This window comes from Lingula anatina, chromosome 8, assembly GCF_051362555.1.
Source record: "Lingula anatina isolate TDL-2025a chromosome 8, LinAna3.0, whole genome shotgun sequence".
Lineage (NCBI taxonomy): Eukaryota > Metazoa > Brachiopoda > Lingulata > Lingulida > Lingulidae > Lingula > Lingula anatina.
This window is the reverse complement of record NC_141774.1, coordinates 8,629,014-8,646,292: the sequence shown is the minus strand read 5'-3', so window position 1 is coordinate 8,646,292 and position 17,279 is coordinate 8,629,014. Positions and strand designations below refer to the sequence as shown.

The following is a 17,279-nucleotide window of genomic DNA, read 5'->3' as shown; positions in this document are numbered from 1 at the left end:
TCGAACTCAACCTGCGTTTTAGTAAGACTGACCATTCCTGTGAGTTTAATGACAATTGGGCTTTCTGTTTTTCTTATATTGTGTTTACAGTGTTGTATATATGCTGAACAATGAAAAAACCGCATAACTACTAAAATAATGGCCCGATCATGCTGATTTTCGAACTTGACCTGCGTTTTATGAATATTCATCAGCTCTGTAAATATAAAGCCAAAAAGTAAAACTGCCTTCCACTTATCGTGTTTACAAGGAAAGTGCACGGCGACGGCATCGCCATCGGCGACGACAGACGCAGGTGATGGCAATATGTACAGACACATCTGTGTCTGTACATAAAAAAAGTAAAACTGCCTTCCACTTATCGTGTTTACAAGGAAAGTGCACGGCGACGGCATCGCCATCGGCGACGACAGACGCAGGTGATGGCAATATGTACAGACACATCTGTGTCTGTACATAAAAAGTGTTGATGCACCTTTCCATATAAATGGCAGTGTTTAACCTAAGCTGTACTTCTACGATTAATTGTTTTCTTAGGTTTGCTCATGCATAAACAAAGTTCACCCTATCATTGCATATTATTTTTCCACGTGCTCCTTCACTCCAAAAATAATATGCTATCTGAACAGAATAATGATAATAATCTTCTCTCAATTGGCCTATAACAAAACTCTCACAGTTGACAATCTCTTCATTCAAGCCTGTGAACTGTACTACAATTTGTATGAAATTGAGATTTAGGATCAAAGACTGACAAGTGGGATTGAATAAAACCGTCACTTCCCAGAAATGATTTTTTTAAGGTCCTTAAACCCTAAACTAGGACATGAATCACAAAATCAATCTCTTCCTCAAGTCCTAAACCCATTAGCACAAGAACTGGCATCAAAGCAAGATCAATCTCTTCCTAAAGTCTTAAAACCTTAACCCAGGACAGAGAAAGAAAAAAAAAATCAATCTCAGTTCACTGAGTCTTCTCCCTCTGAGTTGTCATATAAATTAATACTGAACCCCATGAGATTTTTTCAATGAGTACCACTGAATCTGATTTAACATGTGGTTTAGGGCTTCTCCCAAAACAGGAGAAATAACTCGGTTTCAAGAACTAAATAATTAACTAGCTAAATAAAAAAAAAAGGTAAAAATGAATTATCTGATATAACACGATTTAGGGCTTCTCCCAAAAAGCAGGAGCTACTGCTCCACTTCAAGAAATAAATAACTAATCAACTCAATAAATTTAAAAACAAAATTGAAATAATAATAAATTATCTGATACAAGATATGATTTAGGGTTTCTCCCACTGACATATATAGATATAGCTACTCAGCTTCATAACAAACTAAATAAAATTTTTAAAAAATGATAATAATAAATTACAAAAAATCATACAAGGGTACAAATATGTCAATACAGTCAAACTTGCCTTTTTTTTCTCGTGAAAAAAAAATAAATAAATAAATGGTGAAATACATTCACATTTGCATCCTGGTGAACAAAATGAATAACAAAAATAAAAAGTAAGAAAACTGAAATTTCATCCAACCTGCACTGCTGAACAAAAACCAATACATGGAAACCCCTTCAGATAGACAAAGCAACTTCTTCCCTAAATCTAATCAATATAGCTTCCATTGATCTGTCTAATGTAAATGTGAATGCAAACAAGCAGGACAAAGACGGCCTTCTGTGCGTTATACAGTAGCTGTTAAAATCCAATAATATGATGACCATGCATTCCTATTGTCTCTCTCGCTCGTTGAATATGAAACAATCAGTGCCTTTAAAAGACCAAAATTCATAGGAATTATATGTATGGTTTTCTAGATACTTCCTACCTGATATTATGAAAAAAATATATATTAAAGTCTTTATCTTTTGTAATGTAATATTTGCATGAGAATAAATATGGTATAAAAAATTTAGAAAATTTACGAACCATAATTTTCTTAGTGTTCTGGATAGGGTATATACCTTACTGATAAAATGCTAAAAAATCAGGGTTTGTTTTTTTTTTTTTCACTTCTTTGCAATAGTAAGGCCTTTAAAATTATCAAAAGATCATTTTAAATAACCTTTTGCTCAATAAAACTCACCTTAATGGACACAAAAAAGGCTTATTAAATTACACTCATATCTCATTAAAATCTATCACTTTTGGTTAATTTCCTGCTTTCTACTTCTTTTTTTTCTGCTACAGCTGTTCAAAATACATTGGAAAAGAAACCAGATGTGCATATTTATATGAGTCATAGGGGAGAGAGAGAGAGAGAGAGAGAGAGAGAGAGAGAGAGAATATGTGTGTAATAAAAATACAAAATACACCATCTTATTGTTTACATACTAAACCACATGAATATATAATATATATACTAGAGAATAAATAAACTAATTGATGAATACATAAATAAAACAACCATAACAACAACAACATAACTGCATGCCCCAATTCACATAAAAAACATCTACACAATCCATTAGCATCATAACGTACACCACCACCACAGAAAGCAATCCCATAAGTTAACACATGGACTACGCAATCAACCCCATACAATTATAACCACAAACCCCAAAAACTAAAAAAAATTTCCACAAAGACACCATACAAAAACGTGTCCTACATTGTCATCACTGCCCGGCATGGAAGACGCACTGCAGGTCGGGGCCCTAATTGTCCTTGCCTTTACATGTATCCTACAATCAATATGTACAATAACTTACTAGCATCAGCGGCAGCTATTTTCTTCCATCTGGCTCATATAATTTGTGCTGTCTGGTATGTATGCGAATTACATAGCTAGTGGTCGTAACAAGATTCTCTCACTCACTCATTCTCTCTTTCTCTGCCACACACACACACACGCACGCACACACATCTCATGTCACATGTAAACTCCATAAATAACCAGAACATATCATCTATTCCCCATAGAAAGAGAATCTAGACTGCAGGAAATTAAAAACAACCATGCACATGCACAAATAAATGCTTACGTTGCACATTATCATACATTCCTCTCGCAATGCTGCCTTTTGTTTTATAAAAAAATATTCCTCAAAAAATAATAATAATAAAATCCGCCAAGCTTGATCTATGCCACTAGAATGTTGCAGAGCAGTTACATTTCGTCGTTGTCAAAATTGCCCTCTCAGCTGACGAGCCTCCTTAGTGTATGTACGAAGTTCGCATCCATAAATAAATTGAGGAGAGAAAAAAATCCTCTAACCCCAAACTGAGGCAGGGTTAATTTCACAGGACACAAGTCATTAGCTACTTTCACACTTATCAACATAATAAATCCTCCAAGCTGTCAATCAAGGGCACAAGACTCCGCCTCTGGGGCAATCCCATTGGCTCCCTTGACCTGTGTTTCCATGACAACCATTTCCCCACATGCTCTTTGTTTCCCAGTATTGGATTATCAATGCATTGCAAGCAGATTGGATTAGTCATACCACAGCACAATCAGAAGTATGGGCCTAGTTATGTCAATTTAACCTCGTAGACACTCCAGAAAACAACTCCACATAAATATTTGTTGTTTCTATAAATCACATGGCATTATTAAGTGCAAAGAGACAATTCTCGACCTCAATATAAAAAAAAAAAAAATCGAGCATGTAGCCCTGCATTTAAGATTATATCTAAAAATGTCAATATCCATTAATGTTCCTTATAACTGACTTCAGTGGTGTAATCATTTCCAATAAAGCTTCCATGGCAACTGTGCATGGTCTGTTTCCCCTTTAAACAACAAAAAAAGAGTCCATACATATAAAATCATAATGGAAATCAAGATACCCACTAATGACAAACACACCATCAGCAATTTGATTAACATTCTGAAGTGAGTATTTTCTATCGCCTCACCATGGGAAGCAGCCTGATTAGACTAATGAGCTTACCAAGCGGTCTTCGTATTGATGTCATATTCTCCACCTGATTTGGCAGAGAGAGAGAGAGAGAGAGAGAGAGAGAGAGAGAGAGAGAGAGAGAGAGAGAGAGAGAGAGAGAGAGAGAGAGAGAGAGACCTGATTTGGCAAAGAGAGAGAGAGAGAGAGAGAGAGAGAGAGAGAGAGAGAGAGAATAAAAAATAAAATGATGACCTCAAAACTAACTACGCCCCATTTCACAACCCTCTACCTGATGAAATACCCAATTACTATTAAAGTGTTATGTTAATCTCATATTTCACTTCACACAATAATTACTTTTTCTTTCCCTTTCCAAGGCCTTCTGTCGTCTCCCAAGGTCTTAACACAAAGACACCAAGAGCACAGATGTTCATTTTAACAATCAACGAGAAACCAAAGGCCAACTTCACCTGGAGAGACTATTCTTAATGCAATTTGTACTTGTCATATTTAAATATGACCGTCATTAAGGAGCATTCACATTGAAAATAAGTCCATGCTTCTGTTTGATGTCTCCCCCCCCCCCCAAAAAAAAAAAAAAATAAATAGATAAATAATAATAATCATAAATATATAAAATCAAATAACATAAAAAAACACCCTAACAGAGAAGACATTTACGAACTGCAGTGAGTTGGGCTTCAATGGACAATTCAGAGTAAGAAGAGACGATTTATAATGAATGTAAACACACAATGAATGTCACTGTGCAACCTAGTCATTTCTGACCATACAATACCTTGATCTCATTGCAATTTCAATTCAATTCAATCCCCCCCCCCCCCCACACGTTTCTGGCACTGGTTAATTCTAAGTGGTTTCATTCCCTTTTTTGTCTATTTTCACATCCCTAACAGATCCGTGCAGATCAACTCTGTTGTGAATGATCTCTAATAAAGTCTGCAGATCAGATTAACATTTATTTCAGCAGGTTTGTCTGCAGCATGAGAGAGAGAGAGAGAGAGAGAGAGAGAGAGAGAGAGAGATGGAAAAATAGATTCAAATCGATGAAAACCACATTACTGCCATGTCCACAGAGCTCATCCGCCCAATTACTTCAGTAAAATCTCATTTATTTTGTCAGGGCACTTAATTAGCAAACCTCCACGCTAATCCAAGCAGAGAGGACAGGAAATGTGACGAACAAGCTCCTTCTCATGTTAAAAAAAAAAAAAGAGAAAAAAGTGCTTGTATTGTTAAAGAATTTTAACCTAAAACCTCTCAACCCTCTTCCAGGTCCACAGATTGATTTTTCACTAGATATTCACTGATAATGTCTCTGGTTAAATATGGTCAATCTTCTAACTGTGATGGCTGAAGGAAAATGTGTCCACAATATCTGCCACCTTGGTAGGGGGTAAAGCCTCTAATTTAGACCCAATTTGAGTCTATTTTGAGTATTGTGTCCATTTCATAACCAGAAAATCAATCACGATTTATGTCTCACTCTAATATTTACTTTATTTCAGTGGACTACAGTAACTTTGGATTTATCTTAGAAGTGAAGAAGTCTTGATAGTTGGTGTAAAAGTTCAAGTTCCCTGGCTAAGAACTTAATTAGCAAGGGAACATGGTCACATAAGCATACCTTACCCTATCAAGAACAGTGTAACAGCACTCTCAAGGAAATCCTAGTCAACTAAGCCAGGGAACTGACTTCACCTTTTTTTTTTTTTTTTTTTTTTTTTTGTGAAACTGGGACCAGACCTATTTTCGGGATTGATTTATCTTGTAAAACTTATCCCCGGGGATTTAAAAGTACACTTCTTGATGAATTCAATTTCAACCTTGGGGAAACTCCAGTCTGTTAGAATTCCCTGTTGGAAACAGCAATAATTTCACTTTTGATTCTCAATAAATCTGGAGAAATCAGCCTTGGAGGAAATTCAATTATCTTCAACATGTGGACCTTTGCAAATGTACTTTTACGATAATTTCTCTTCAAATGGAAACTCTTGAAAAAACTTAATTTGCTAATAACTAAAAATAAACTGGATGGCTTTATATTTGCCCCAAATAATATAATGGATAATTATTGCTCCATAAAGTGAGTAATTACAGCATTGCCACTAATCATTATCTTTTCTTCAATTCATCTAGTTACATTTCTTTTTCAATCTGTAAACTCAAATGTGAAAAAAAGGTCATACACATTATGACTTAATATCTGCTTTATAACTGCTCTGCTTTCCATCTGATACAATCATCGCATATATTGCTACATGAATTATTCTCCTGAACTCAGCTGGGGCACAAAATCACCTTGTTAGTATAAAGCTGGAGAACACAGTGACATCTGGTGGTACAAAGGAATACTCATGAAATATACCATGCTGCCTTCTAGTGGCATATATGAGAGTTACAGCTAATCAGATGTGATCCACCCCCTCACTTCTCTCTCTCTCTCTCTCTTTTTTTTTCCTTTTTTGTAAGTAAGCAAATATTAACTAAACAACTGGGGAAAAAACTATCAGAAAATCCCTAAAATCTAAATATGCCTACCTTATTTTTTTAAATCTAAAATGATAACCAAATCCTACATGAATCAACCTACATATGTATATCCCTTAGGAATAAAATCAATTTCATTTCTCCCTTTAGGGGATGTACCTACCACACAGTCGCTGGTCTCAGCTGTGGAGATAAATATTGTATTGTACAAGTAGCAAGATACTGCACTAGCAACAAGTGCCTATTTTACAAAAAGTCTTTTACAAGCATTTAAGCTAATAAGCTTAGATGGCTAAAACCAAATAGCAAAAAATGCAAAGTCAGCTGTTTGGCATTGATCTGAGAGTTTTTTAATATCTGGCCTAAAATAAATTTATTTAATTTTGTCTTATTAATCTGACTATCAAATGTCCATGCTCACACTTCCATTTTAAAAGAAATACAGTAGATATTTCATAACTCTTTTACAAGGGGTATTTTGTTCATGTTCATATCATGTTCAGCAAATACCACATAAAAATTTACTCCACAAGATTCATCTGAGAATAATAATATTTCTACTTAAAAAAGAATACATTAAAAAGAGTCTGATTTTTCAGATGTTAAATCTAATAGAGATTGTAAGAATTTAGTGACAAATGATTGCCAGTTTTTCATTGACTACATGAAAAGAGAATGTATTTAATTTGAAGAAAGCTTGTGGTAGAATTGCATGCCAAACTATGGACTTCACATCATGCATATGAAACAGCAAGTACATTCAAGATATTTTCTACAGACGATGAATCTGCATTGTGATCAAATCTTTATTTATTCTAAAATTACTACCCTAAATTTCTTTTTTTTTAATTTTAGACTTTTCCCCTTTAAACAGTTTATCCAAACTTGATAAATAAGACAAGTAAATAAGTCAATAAATAAAAAGTGGTCTTAGGTGTGAATCCAGTCTTTAATATCCAGTCAAGTAAGCCTTCACTTTGAGGGCTAATATACCACACGTCAGGCAGAACTGAAGAAATTCTCATCAAATATCAGAAGGACCATCTCTTATAAATAATCTTTCAACAAACCTGCTTTATTTTCTTTTTTATAGTTTCAGTTAAAAGTGGACAGGCACTTTAAGTGGGCGTACGAATATCTGTACATTATTTTCCCTTTTTAAAAAAACTTAAACAGACCCATGCAAGTAACATTTTCAAATCTCAAATAAGACATGATCATGTTGGTCCAAATACAGGCCCATTCCAATTAAATGATAAGAATTTTCTCCACTGCCAGCCATAATATTTCTTTTAAATTTTCCCCTTTAAGAATCTCTTCTACATTAAACCCATCCCATGAACAGGTACTCACCCGCGTCGTGTTAGAGGTGGCAGAGGAAGTTTCGGAATATGACCTTGACCTTCGTCTGTGTCTCTGATTCCTCTTCCGCCTGTGTCTGCGACTGTGGTGTGAATGCCTACTGACGTAATCTGTATCATCGTAGTCGTACCGATGCCTGTCTCTGTCCCGATCTCTTCTGTCCCTACGGTCCCTTGAACGTGAGCGATCTCTGGAGCGAGTCCTTGACCTTGACCTGGTTCTGTCGTAATGATTTCTTCTGTTGTATCGGTCCTCACTGAGGACAGGATGAGGAGGATTAAAAGAAATTGTAAAGTTACCCATTTTTTTTATATTGTATTTCATTTAATTTCATTATTAGTACTCATAAAATTTAACTTCCCGACACAAAGACAACTTTTTTTTCAAAACATTTGAATTGACCTTCATATGTATTACTAACAAAACATTCATTAATTCATTTAAGTTGAATTTCATGAGTAATCACTGCAACTAATTGGCAATAAATTCTAAATCATTTCCTTTTTACGTCACTTTCAGCTTGTGGAAAAAAAATCTACCTTCTGGAGTGTCGTCTGTCTCTGTGATCCGGTGACATTCTTCGTCTCTTATATCCATAGCCATCAGGGCTAGGAGACCTGGTACGCCACCTCCGCGATCGTGGCATCTGAAAACATCCACAAAAATTTCTGAAATATTGCCAAATCTACATTATATTTATACAATGTTAATCTGCCCATAGCCTGTGACACTGTCATGCATCTTGAACATATCTTGTGGAACCCATTTTTTGTATAAGGAACAATTCATATGAACATTAGCCTAACTAGAATCTTTATATTGCCAAAACTAATTTTCCAGTCCTGGGGTGTCTTTATTGTGTACTATTTCTTTAGTGTGTATCAACGCCACTCACTGCTTGTTATGACTAGTCCTCAGGGTTAAGGATAAAATATTTACGGTCAAGGCAGTGAGAAATGTATACTATCTACAGTGTATAAAAACCTTCACCTTTTTTTTTTTTTTTTTTTTTTTTTTTTTTTTTTTGCATGGCAGTTCTGCTGCTAGTACAAAGATGGGTTGTAGGCAGAGACAGAGGGGGGGGGGGAGGTTAATCCTCTGTAAATAAAGAGGGAGAATGTGGGTGGTAAAGAGGGAGGTGTGTGTGTGCGTGAGAGAGAGAGAGAGAGAGAGAGAGAGAGAGAGAGAGAGAGAGAGAGAGAGAGAGAGAGAGAGAGAGAGAGAGAGAGAGAGAGAGAGAGAGAGAGAGAGAGAGAGAGAGAGAATTGAGAATTTACTGGATAGACAGGCACACTTGCATCTCAACGTGAACTGACAACACTTACTAGTAATCATTTGATTAAAATGTGAATAATGACACCACTGATAAAGATTAAGTTTCATAGGACTATTTTGGTACTAATACACAGTTTTTCCTCTAAAACTATGAATATAGCCTATACTGGAGAGTGTATATCTTGACTTCCGGTTGAAGACAAACACATCTGTTACCTTGACGAACAGGTGATTCTGTGCCAATAAATCTATATGGACCAATAAGGATTTTTTATATGAGTCTTTGATTTGCTTAAAAGTTAAGTATTTTGTATATGTGACATCATAACACTGTAGTGATTGTCCTAGGTAGACCTTGGTTTGATAGTGTGGACTGGTAAGCAAGCGTCCCTTGTTTGATCCCTAGTCGAGTCTGGTATCGGTATTTTACCCTCCCAAACTGTACAACGCCATTGTAAGTTAAGCATATTTGACTGTATTTATTAAAATGTTTTTTTAAAAATATGTGCATATTTAGTTTGTGTTGAGTAAATTTTCAACTTTTCATTTTCTAAATCTAATCCAACTAATGAAAGCATACCTGTGAAAGCTTGATTAAAATTTACTCAACATGATTGACTACACATTAACTTTCAACAGTATTTTAGACAACTTCTATATAAGGATAAAGTCTTGGATAAAGTCTTTATAAAATTACTCGACAAAAATATAATTTTTAACAAACACACTACAAATAAACGCTTTCAATCAGCACATCGTGTTGGGTTTTATCCGGGACTGACTGTGTGACATGGTTTTCTGCGACGGTTTATTGAAAGTGGGTCACCGTAAACAAGACTGTTTTCTTTATCAAAGTAAAGAAGAAATGAATAACAATAGTGTCGAAAACGGCAGCCTTTAATGACCTTTAGTAACTCACCTCTTCTGATCGGAAAAACCCGAGTTTTTTCCACAAAAAGTCCAGATTGACTAGTTGATGCGCTCTCAATTTTTTATTCCAATCGAGAATGAGAGTTTGGTTACTATTGGATAATTTACAACGAGGGCAGCCAAGATAACACACATCCCAATATTATAAAGACTTTTTGCCGTTTTTCTTAAAGGAAATGTCATAATAATCAACATTAAAATATTATTTAAAGCAAAAAATAAATTAGAAAGTTAAAAAATGCAATAAATTTTATAGATGATGCAACTTTAATACACTTATATCAGCATCCCCTTGAAAACTAAACCAATCAGAGACTGCGAGACAAATCATATAACAAAATGGCGCTGTCGGGATCCCGAGCATGGAGCGTAGGGTCGCGAATGTCTAGCTATCAACTCGCTAGTTTGGTCACAAAGTTAAATATATCGCCGGTGAAACGAATAGAATTTTCTTTTGATCCATTTGGCACGAATGTTAGGTCATGCAGGTGAGCTAATTAATTGGTATGTTTGCAGTTACCTTTACCCCCCCCCCCACGGTCCACGGCTTCCACTTGCCAACAGAGTCAATGTGCCGTTTTGATCGCGTCTTATTGGATACTTATATCCAAATTTATTTAATATTCTTATGTCTCTTTTCTTTTGTTTTTAGAGATGCACTGTTCCATCTGTACAGCAACAACGTGAGAGTTACCAATGTTAACTGCATCCTAAAAGTGAATGTGAAATCGGACAGGTCCGATCCCAATATGAATGTCATATTTAGTAAGTATAATAATAATAATAATAATAATAATAATAATAATAATGTCGATAATAATTCATTCAGTGTTATAACTGAAAGGCTGAAGCTTTACTTAATACTCACTTATGTATACTTAAAGTGATAATAACTCTTCGTTTTGGCCAAAAAATGAATTTTCCTGGAGTAAACAACAATTTTCCCATACTTACCAATGGTTAATGAATCCATTTTTACATTCAAAGTTAGTCCCTGTTTTTTTTTCTAAAAAGTTTGGTTTTTGTTAAAATCTCTTAAGAGATTTTAGAAGAGTATAGCTATCAATGGACGTCACGTGGTCTAAAGACAAGCTCAGATATCAGAATAATAGTTATAACTGCCGTTTTTGTGGTAAAAGAGAATATATTATATTTCTATGAGTTATTCACAATGTTTTTATTGGGAAATATAGATCTCATACGAAGAGTTATTATCCCTTTAAATTATTTGAACTTTAAAGTATAAATTTCACAAGTATATCAGGCAACAGTTTTATGAAAATGAAGAGAAAAATTCTGAAAACTGAAATTTGAATTTTAAGACAAGACTTGAAGCCTACTTTGGCACAATATAAATCATTGGTTTAATGAAATGGTACATGACAGATATGCTGTTGTTTCAGATGATGGACTAAAGGTGCTATTCAAGACGAATAATTTGACCACACTGGAATTACTGAGGACATTTGATAACATGTGTAGAGAGAGAATAATAGAAACAGATAAAGATGAAGCTGCTCCAAAGGAAGAGGCACCCAAAAGCAAGTCCAAGAAAAAGAAACGATGATGGTGTAAAGTCACTGATGGACTTCAATTCTCTTTAAGACGTGATTGACAGAAATCAGCCCGTGACTTAGCATAAAATCAATTAAGATTTCAGGCCCCAGTTTCACAAAAAAACTCAGTTGGTGATAATTGTACCACCAGCGTTAGCGCTGGCGGTACACATGGTTTCGGTCTCGTCCGGATCGTTCCGCCGGCTCCGCCGGCTCCGCCGGTTCCGCCGGACGGCTACCGTTACCGCTTCTCCTCCTAGACGGTAAGGCCCCCCATACCCATCTCATGGATTTAGGTCACCTATAATCTCAACTCGTTCCACGTAAAATTTGGGCTTTGTCGGTATTGGGGTCTGGGTGTGGCACTCATTGCAATGCACCCTTGTCTAAAAATGGCAAAATTAAATGCTAATTATCTACCCTACGGAAGGAGTTATGGGAAAAATTTCTATAGACGGCTTTCCAAAAGTCATATGTGTAGATTTCAAATATACCCTTGGATTTGACCTTTGACCTTTACTTCAAGGTCAAATGGGCCAAAATTTTCAAAAAAATGAAATTTTTTACGAAAAAAAATTTTTTTGCCCTGTTATTCAGACACCACACAGACTTAACCAATAATATTATTGGAAAGTGTTACCCTTCAGGTCATCTTTCATCTCCATGAATTTGGGGTCAATCGGTGCATTTTCACGGGAGTAGCGGCCATAAGATACCGAAACTGAAAACTGTCTCTAATTCGGGAACCGTTAATGCTAGAGACCCATTCTTTTTTGCATTTTGTAGAGCATGTAAAGCCCAACACTGGAGGTGGTCTCGGTTTTTTTGTATTCCATACGGTTTTCGAGTTACGCTGTATCAAAAAGTACATATTGGTGGTAAAAGCAAAATGTGCAGTACGGTAATGGATAATAAATTTTGAACTCTGGAAAAATAAAACATTAGGCTTGGCAAAGCAGAAAACTTGTGTTCAAAAATGACATAATTTCATCAAATTTGAACTTCTGAAACTTCAGAGCACCTCCTATTTCAAGAATTTTGACCAAAAAGACATTTTCTTTATTTTAATTAATTTTTTCTGTACGAAATTTAAGGCACATTATGGTAACTCCAAAATTATAGCATTTAGTCCCTTATATCTCCAAAACTGGCAGAGATAGGTCTATAGTTACTATTGAAGTTGGATAGGAAGTCATATACTGGCAATCTATATGTGACCTTAAAATTGACCTTTGACCTACTTTTCACCATGAACTGAACTTTGCAAATTTTTCTTCCCTTTTATCTCCAAAACTGGCAGAGATAGGCCCATAGTTACTATTGAACTTGAATAGGAAGTCATATACTGGCAATCTATATGTGACCTTAAAATTGACCTTTGACCTACTTTTCACCATAAACTGAACTTTGCAAATTTTGCTTTCCTTTTATCTCCAAAACTGGCTGAGATAGGTCCGTAGTTACTATTGAACTTGAATAGGAAGTCATATACTGGCAATCTAAATGTGACCTTAAAATTGACCTTTGACCTACTTTTCACCATAAACTGAACTTTGCAAAATTTGCTTCCGTTTTATCTCCAAAACTGGCAGAGATAGGTCCATAGTTACTATTGAACTTGAATAGGAAGTCATATACTGGCAATCTAAATGTGACCTTAAAATTGACCTTTGACCTACTTTTCACCATGAACTGAACTTTGCAAATTTTGCTTCCCTTTTATCTCCAAAACTGGCAGAGATAGGTCCATAGTTACTATTGAACTTGAATAGGAAGTCATATACTGGCAATATAAATGTGACCTTAAAATTGACCTTTGACCTACTTTTCACCATGAACTGAACTTTGCATGTAAAGCCCAATACTGGAGGTGGTCTCAGTTTTTTTGTATTCCATACGGTTTTCGAGTTACGCTGTATCAAAAAGTACATATTGGTGGTAAAAGCAAAATGTGCAGTACGGTAATGGATAATAAATTTTGAACTCTGGAAAAATAAAACATAAGGCTTGGCAAAGCAGACAACTTGTGTTCAAAAATGACATTATTTCATCAAACTTGAACTTCTGAAACTTCAGAGCACCTCCTATTTCAAGAATTTTGACCAAAATGACATTTTCTTTATTTTAATTAATTTTTTCTGTACGAAATTTAAGGCACATTATGGTAACTCCAAAATAATAACATTTAGTCCCTTATATCTCCAAAATAGCAGAGATGGGTCCATAGTTACTATTGAACTTGAATAGGAAGTCATATACTGGCAATATAAATGTGACCTTAATATTGACCTTTGACCTACTTTTCACCATGAACTGAACTTTGCAAATTTTGCTTTCCTTTTATCTCCAAAACTGGCAGAGATAGGTCCATCGTTACTATTGAACTTGAATAGGAAGTCATATACTGGCAATCTAAATGTGACCTTAAAATTGACCTTTGACCTACTTTTCACCATGAACTGAACTTTGCAAATTTTGCTTCCCTTTTATCTCCAAAACTGGCAGAGATAGGTCCATAGTTACTATTGAACTTGAATAGGAAGTCATATACTGGCAATATAAATGTGACCTTAAAATTGACCTTTGACCTACTTTTCACCATGAACTGAGCTTTGCATGTAAAGCCCAATACTGGAGGTGGTCTCGGTTTTTTTGTATTCCATACGGTTTTCGAGTTACGCTGTATCAAAAAGTACATATTGGTGGTAAAAGCAAAATGTGCAGTACGGTAATGGATAATAAATTTTGAACTCTGGAAAAATAAAACATAAGGCTTGGCAAAGCAGACAACTTGTGTTCAAAAATGACATTATTTCATCAAACTTGAACTTCTGAACCTTCAGAGCACCTCCTATTTCAAGAATTTTGACCAAAATGACATTTTCTTTATTTTAATTAATTTTTTCTGTACGAAATTTAAGGCACATTATGGTAACTCCAAAATAATAACATTTAGTCCCTTATATCTCCAAAATAGCAGAGATGGGTCCATAGTTACTATTGAACTTGAATAGGAAGTCATATACTGGCAATATAAGTGTGACCTTAATATTGACCTTTGACCTACTTTTCACCATGAACTGAACTTTGCAAATTTTGCTTTCCTTTTATCTCCAAAACTGGCAGAGATAGGTCCATCGTTACTATTGAACTTGAATAGAAAGTCATATACTGGCAATCTAAATGTGACCTTGAAATTGACCTTTGACCTACTTTTCACCATGAACTGAATTTTGCAAATTTTGCTTTTGTTTTATCTCCAAAACTGACAGAGATAGGTCCATAGTTATTATTAAACTTGAATAGGAAGTCCTATACTGGCAATATAAGTGTGACCTTGAAATTGACCTTTGACCTACTTTTTATCATGAACTGAACTTTTTTTCTCTTTTAACTTCAAACTTGACAGAGATAGGTTCATAGTTATTCTTGAACTTGAATATGAAGTCATATACTGGCAATTTACTGTGACCTTGAAATTGACCCTTGACCTACCTTACGAAGAACTTAAATTTGATTGTACCATATATGTTTTTTGCAATAGTTTAAAAATTCTTGTTGATTGCATTTTTACAGCTTGTCAAGCACAAAACTGGTGGCTGTGTCCCTTATTTTGTGTATGTGGGGGTCTATACGAATGCGCTTGCTCCAGCTGGTGGTACAATATTCGGAGGCGGTATCGCCTCTCTGATCCTCTAGTTTGTTAAACTGATTGCATTCAGCAAGAGTCTCCTTTGAGTTGGATTGATATATGTAAGACATAAGTTTAATTGGGAATGAGATCTAATGATTTCTGATGGTTTCCACGCTATTAGACAGTAGAAAATATTACATTTTGTTGTCATATGTTATGCATTTTTTCCAGAAGTCTGGAATGTTAATACTGATCCATGCCATATGCCAAGAAAATTCTCTAATTTATTTGTTCAGTTACAAGCCATTGTTTGTTATTTTTATTCTAATAATTTGGACCAGTATTTCCTTAGGCTGTATTCCCAGAGCTTTTAGATCGATCTATCCCCACGGGGAGTCTCGCTAATACTGTCAGATAATCCGGCTTAAATGTCCGTCCCGCCTGCTACAAGCTGTAAGGGGGTAATTAACTTTCGTGTCCGCCCGGCTGATAGCTATTTAGCGTGAACCCCCAGGGAGTTAAGTCAATCTAAAGTAGATCGATCTAATCTCTGGAAATGGGGGTCCTAGATTGATGTCCCAAAGGGTTAGGAGCCAAAAACGATTTCAAAATTTAAGTACAGACTTCGACACAATACTTTAGTTTTTTTCGCTTAATAAAATTGAAAGTATGACTTTATGTGATTCCAGTTTTATATGTCATCTTACAAAGCTAAAACTGAAAGCAATAATTTAAATGAAACTGCTTTTATAAGTTTAAGGTATATTTATGTATTCAAATATACAAGTGTTTGACATATGAAGCGCTCGCGTAAAGAAAGTTTTTGCTCATCTCGGCATCTTTTCCATAATTGTGACTCGATCAAATTTATTTATGATTATTTAAGATGTATATAAAAAGCAAGTAAATATCCTGTAACTTCTACGAATTACAAGCACCCATCTCTTACACAATACAAAATCCAAAGGCCAATAAACCAACCGCAGAAATCTACCTGGCAGAAAAAAAGGCTTAAATGGATAACAACTCATGGTATGAGATCTATTTTTCACATTGAATACATTGTAAACAACCCATAGAAACAGAGTATATTCTATTTTACCACAAAAAACGGCCGTTATAGCAATTGATCTAAAATCTGTGGTTGTCATTGGACCACGTGACCTCCATAGATGGCTATACTCTGTAATAATCTCTTAAGATATTATTACAAAAAACAAACTTTTTAGAAAAAAACAGGGACTAACTCTGAATGTAGAAATGGATTATTTAACCATTGGTTGATAAGGGAAATTTCATTTTTTGGCCAACATGCATTGTTATTATCCTTTTAAGATCTGCTCTTTCAAACTCCTGGCTACACACACACACACGTACAAAAAAAAAAAAAAAAAAAAAGACGTTCCCTGGCTGACAATTTAAAGGCATAATAACTCTTTGTATGAGACCTATATTTCACAATAAAAACCTTGTGAATAACTCATAGAAATATAATATATTCTGTTTTACCACAAAAACAGCAGTTATAGCTTTTATTCTGATATTTGAACTTGTCTTTAGACCACGTGACCTCCATTGATGTCTATACTCTGTTAAAATCTCTTAAGAGATTTTAACAAAAAACCCAACTTTTTAGAAAAAAACCAGGGACTAACTTTGAATATAAAAATGGATTCATTAACTATTGGTAAGCATGGGAAAATTGTTGTTTACTCCAGGAAAATTCATATTTTGGCCGAAACGAAGAGTTATTATTGCTTTAATTACCAACTTTACATGAGTACATCTTACCCTATCAGGAACAGTGGCGGGTTTAGGGGGTGTCAGAGGGCCCTGTAACAGCACTCCCATGGAAATCCTAGTCAACTAAGCCTTGTGTGTGTGTGTGTGTGTATAACTGGTCTAAAATTTTACCTGCTTAATTTGCCTCCAATCAGTAAAACACATTAAGTACACAGAAAAAAAAACATCTGTACAAATACCATTTTTTCGCTAACGATATAACTACATTTTGCAGTGTCTTTACGTAGAAATTATTGAAATGGGCATTTGAAATACTGTACTGACATTTGGTTGAACTTCGGACGCATAAAACTTTATATGAATAAAACAATAATTTGACCCAAGCACCGGCTTTATATGCATCTTTCAC

At 35.1% G+C, this 17,279-nt stretch overlaps 2 protein-coding genes across 2 annotated transcripts in view; one reads left to right on the top strand and one right to left on the bottom strand.

Moving 5' to 3' along the window:
• Positions 1–10,072, bottom strand: part of LOC106166631 (dual specificity protein kinase CLK2) — a 47,424-nt gene extending 37,352 nt beyond the window's left edge. Inside the window, exons 1-3 of the mRNA XM_087018843.1 lie at positions 9,927–10,072; positions 8,272–8,378; positions 7,724–7,988 (exon numbers count right to left, since the gene is read on the bottom strand). Coding sequence (XP_086874969.1) covers positions 7,724–7,988; positions 8,272–8,378 — 372 coding nt within the window. The 5' untranslated portion in view covers positions 9,927–10,072. The remainder of the gene's footprint in view (positions 1–7,723; positions 7,989–8,271; positions 8,379–9,926) is intronic.
• A 179-nt stretch (positions 10,073–10,251) lies between these two features.
• LOC106166621 (large ribosomal subunit protein mL53-like) lies at positions 10,252–15,805 on the top strand. Its single transcript, XM_013545260.2, has 3 exons — positions 10,252–10,425; positions 10,590–10,702; positions 11,341–15,805. Exons 1-3 carry the CDS (start codon positions 10,277–10,279, stop codon positions 11,502–11,504), a joined length of 426 nt encoding a protein of 141 aa, XP_013400714.1. The 5' UTR covers positions 10,252–10,276; the 3' UTR covers positions 11,505–15,805.
• The last annotated feature ends 1,474 nt before the right edge of the window (positions 15,806–17,279 follow it).

Bases quoted from the DNA above. Each gene is read 5' to 3' on its own strand.
- LOC106166621 (XM_013545260.2), top strand. From the start codon at position 10,277: ATGGCGCTGTCGGGATCCCGAGCATGGAGCGTAGGGTCGCGAATGTCT. The intron at 10,426-10,589 runs GTGAGCTAATTA...TTTTGTTTTTAG, and splicing joins ACGAATGTTAGGTCATGCAG to AGATGCACTGTTCCATCTGT. The intron at 10,703-11,340 runs GTAAGTATAATA...CTGTTGTTTCAG, and splicing joins CAATATGAATGTCATATTTA to ATGATGGACTAAAGGTGCTA.